Here is a 5,000-nt window from a genome sequence, read left to right as displayed (position 1 = left end):
TTCTCGGTGCAGCTGGAGGAGCCGGTGCAGGTGCTCGTCTACTTCCCCTACGTGCTCATGGCCTACCTGCCCCTGCTGGCTACAGGTGAGACACACACACACACACACACACACACACACACACACACACACACACACACACACACACACACACACACACACACACACACACACACACACACACACACACACACATACACACACACACACACACACACACACGTCTACTTCCCCTACGTCCTCATGGCCTACCTGCCCCTACTGGCTACAGGTGAGACACACACACACACACACACACACACACACACACACACACACACACACACACACACACACACACACACACACACACACACACACACACACACGTCTACTTCCCCTACGTCCTCATGGCCTACCTGCCCCTGCTGGCTACAGGTGAGCACACACACACACACACACACACACACACACACACACACACACACACACACACACACACACACACACACACACACACACGTCTACTTCCCCTACGTCCTCATGGCCTACCTGCCCCTGCTGGCTACAGGTGAGACACACACACACACACACACACACACACACACACGTCTACTTCCCCTATGTCCTCATGGCCTACCTGCCCCTGCTGGCTACAGGTGACACACACACACACACACACACACACACACACACACACACACACACACACACACACACACACACACACACACACACTCACACGTCTACTTCCCCTACATCCTCATGGCTGCAGGTGAGTCTCACACACACAGACACACAGACAGACACACACACGCACGCACACGCACACACCGACACACACGCACGCAGACAGTGTTCAGTTCAGAGTGGGCCAATGTGTGACTGGCTGTGGTGTTCTGGTGTTCATGTATTTGTGTGTGTGTGTGTGTGTGTGTGTGTGTGTGTGTGTGTGTGTGTGTGTGTGCGCAGCTGCCAGCGTGACCGTGTGGCTTCTGCTGAAGGAGAGGAAACAGCAGCTGGACAGCTGGAACAAGAAGCTCAAGAGGAAGTGACATCGCTGCGGCTGGCACCTGACTTCCTCTCTGAGGTCTCTGGAAGTTTATGGAGTTTGAATGGGAAGACGTGACTTTGTGTGCTCGTGTGCGCCACTACATGCATGCATATTGTGTCCCAACAAAACACAGATTTACCTGCAAGTTGCTTCAGAGAAGTACTAGATCAACGACCACCAATGAGGGATTTAGTTAGTATTTTCAAAAATACTAAGCTTAGCATACAAAGCTACCTAGCATGTTAGCAGAAATCCTATGGTTTACTAGCATGCTAAGATGAGCATAAGCGCTAGTGATTGCTAGTGAGCAAATCGCTAGCAGCAAGCTAACAACACCGACACCACTGAACTGCCCAAGGTCTGCAACGCAACTCAACAATGAAATCTGATTGGTTTGAACCTTTTGACTAACAATTGTTTTGTCCAGTCAGAATCCCAGAAAATGGTAAAACAAATAACGTAATTATGAAAAGTATATCACCCCAAACCATATAGATCATGATAATTTACAGTATTAAGACAATCAGCCACATGACCATATGGTTATCAGCCGTCCCATTAGAGCTCATGCACCATGACCTGCTCCCATTGGCTATCAGCCATCCCGTTAGAGCTCATGCACCATGACCTGCTCCCATTGGCTATCAGCCGTCCCATTAGAGCTCATGCACCATGACCTGCTCCCATTGGCTATCAGCCGTCCCATTAGAGCTCATGCACCATGACCTGCTCCCATTGGCTATCAGCCGTCCCATTAGAGCTCATGCACCATGACCTGCTCCCATTGGCTATCAGCCGTCCCATTAGAGCTCATGCACCATGACCTGCTCCCATTGGCTATCAGCCGTCCCATTAGAGCTCATGCACCATGACCTACTCCCATTGGCTATCAGCCGTCCCGTTAGAGCTCATGCACCATGACCTACTCCCATTGGCTATTAGCCGTCCCGTTAGAGCTCATGCACCATGACCTACTCCCATTGGCTTGAATGGGGAACATTACTTTGGTGCTGTCCACCTACAGGAGGCCCCGCCAAAGATCCTTAATTATTGACAAGATAGAGCAACGTAATGCATCTCTATGGAAGCAAAATTCGAACAGTTCCTGTCTGCTTAAAGAGGCGTGTTGCAAAGACGTCATAGTGGGATATCGATCTCTGTCAGATCGGCAAGCAGTTCAGTTCGAATGTTAGCAGGTCTTAAAGGGGGATTAAGCCCCCCCTCCCCCTTGTGAAGACAGAACGCGGAAATTATCGAATGTTTGCACCTCTCGCTCCGCTTTAACCCTCTCTGGCCCCGCCCAGTGAGTCAACTTCCTGCCTCTGAAAAAGAATGTTGGTGAATGGGTGATGTCACAGTCCTGCCAGTCCAGGATTCTTACAGTATATGTCTGTAGACACATTCAGACACCACAGCTCTAGGAAGGCAGTTCTACTATCTACAAACTGGAAAGGCCACCCCTAGAACCACACACAGTTCTTCTAGCTACCAACTAGAGAGTACCCCTAGAACCACACACAGTTCCACTAACTACAAACTAGAGAGGGTACCCCTAGAACCACACAGTTCTACTAACTGGAGAGGGTACCCCTAGAACCACACAGTTCTACTAACTACAAACTAGAGAGTACCCCTAGAACCACACACAGTTCCACTAACTACATACTAGAGGGTACCCCTAGAACCACACACAGTTCTACTAACTACAAACTGGAAAGGCCACCCCTAGAACCACACACAGTTCCACTAACTACAAACTAGAGGGTACCCCTAGAACCACACAGTTCTACTAACTGGAGAGGGTACCTCTAGAACCACACAGTTCTACTAACTGGAGAGGGTACCCCTAGAACCACACAGTTCTACTAACTGGAGAGGGTACCTCTAGAACCACACAGTTCTACTAACTGGAGAGGGTACCTCTAGAACTACACAGTTCCTAGAAGTAATTAGAAACAGTTCAAAGAACAAAAACGGAAACGAACACGAGAACGGGAACAAAACCAATTCCACTTGTTCCAGAGTGAAAGCGCTATTTTCAATCTTAGGTAGCCGGTTAATAATGATATTTATCGTTCCAATTAACCTCTCTTTGAATATCATTCAAAAGTCCATAGGTTTGGAAAGTCACCTGCCCACACAGTGTTCCCCAGACCCCTTATAGGATAAAATTAGTCAGATTTTATGAATCAGTGCCCCTGAATCAAAGGCTAGACCTACACGTTGATTTTCATATCCAACACTAGCTAATTGCCTTTTCCAAGTACGGTATGTAACCTAAATTACTGAAATATTGTGTCAAAATGACATATGTTCCTAATGTCTCTGGAAGCCTATCTATAGGCCTGTCATGCTGTTGGTAGCACCTGGGCAAAGCAAGGACACTTTCTGCACCTGAAGTTAGGCTATCAGACAATTAAGATCTAATATTATTGGCCATCAGACATTTAAGATCGAATTTTATAGGCGTAGGCTAGTTGCCTACTTCCAAATCTTTTTGAATTTTAAAAAATGCTGCTTCTGCTGCCAAGGCATGCAGATCAGCTATGGTTCCTAAGCGCAGGGAAAAGACCCCAGATCAGCTATGGTTCCTAAGCGCAGGGAAAAGACCCTAGATCAGCTATGGTTCCTAAAGACCCTTCCTCAATAGGCGCTTACAACTTCTAGGAACTGCTGTCAGAGGAACTCTTTAATCCCCAGTTCCATGCTGCCCGAATGCGCACAAAACAGGGTTCTAGGAACTGCATGTTCTAGGAACTGCGTGTTCTAGGAACTGTGTTCTAAGAACTACATGTTCTAGGAACTGTGTGTTCTAATTGGAACTGTATGTTCTAGGAATTGTGTTCTAATAGGAACTCTATGTTCTAATAACTACATGTTCTAGGAACTGTGTATTCTAATTGGAACTGTATGTTCTAGGAATTGTGTTCTAATAGGAACTCTATGTTCTAAGAACTGCATGTTCTAGGACCTGCAGAAAGTTCCTCCGGTGCGAAAGGGACTGCTCTGAGGCATCAGTCTCCATGGAAACCATTCCTTTGGCCTTGCATTGCACCAGCAACACACATACTCTGGAGGGTGCCCTACACACACACACACACACACACACACTGTAAAGTGCTTTATTAAATGTAATGTTTAACGTAATATGTTGTAACAGGCCCACGCAGTAGCTTCTGTATTTCATTGTGTGTGTGTGTGTGTGTGTGTGTGTGTGTGTGTGTGTGTGTGTGTGTGTGTGTGTGTGTGTGTTCTATTGCTGTAAGTCATTTTGGATAAACGCATCTACCAAGTGAATAAATGTCAATGTAAAATGTGTGTGTGAGAGTGAGTATGTGTGCGTGCGAATGTGTGTGTGTGTTAAAGTGAAAGTCGCTTTAAATAGAATCATCTGCTAAATTAATAAATGTAAATAGAAAATGTGTGCGCGTGCGTATGTATGTATACAGTGTGTGTGTGCGCATGCGTGGGTATGTATACAGTGTGTGTGTGTGTGTGTGTGCGTGTGTGTGCACGTGCGTGTGTATGTATACCGTGTGTGTGAAAGTGAAGGTGGCTTTGAATAGAATAGTCTGCTAAATGAATAAATGTTGTTATTGTTATTTACCCTGTTGGCTCAGTCTGTCTGTAAACGTCTTCATTTGGTCTCTTGCAATTTCTAAGACAAATGGATTGTTTTGAGCAAATGTATTTACATTTGACGCCTTCCGTTAAAATATCTCCCAAATCTATTGCACTCCAGCCAGCAGCCGGCCCAGTGGGTCCCCAGTCTCTGCGGTGAGACTGAAGCTAAGCAGGTGAGGGCCTGGTCAGCTCCTGGATGGGAGACCTCCTGGGAACACCCAGCGGCTGCTGGAAGTGGTGTTGTGGAGCCAGCAGGGGGCAGTCTTCCTTCCTTCTGCTCAGCCAATCCCAACGCCCCAGTGCAGTGACACGGACTGTGCTGTAGGGGGAGCAATCCCAACGC

General features: G+C 47.1%; 1 protein-coding gene across 1 annotated transcript in view; it reads left to right on the top strand.

The window, feature by feature from the left end:
• hacd4 (3-hydroxyacyl-CoA dehydratase 4) overlaps positions 1-4,639 on the top strand; it is a 12,882-nt gene extending 8,243 nt beyond the window's left edge. Inside the window, exons 6-7 of the mRNA XM_062515920.1 lie at positions 1-85; positions 952-4,639. The exon at positions 1-85 is cut by the window's left edge and continues 44 nt beyond it. Coding sequence (XP_062371904.1) covers positions 1-85; positions 952-1,034 — 168 coding nt within the window. The 3' untranslated portion in view covers positions 1,035-4,639. The remainder of the gene's footprint in view (positions 86-951) is intronic.
• The last annotated feature ends 361 nt before the right edge of the window (positions 4,640-5,000 follow it).

The sequence above is a fragment of the Sardina pilchardus genome, chromosome 16 (genome assembly GCF_963854185.1).
Source record: "Sardina pilchardus chromosome 16, fSarPil1.1, whole genome shotgun sequence".
Taxonomy (NCBI): domain Eukaryota; kingdom Metazoa; phylum Chordata; class Actinopteri; order Clupeiformes; family Clupeidae; genus Sardina; species Sardina pilchardus.
The sequence above is the reverse complement of the archived record's forward strand: the minus strand, read 5'-3'. Positions and strand labels throughout refer to the sequence as shown.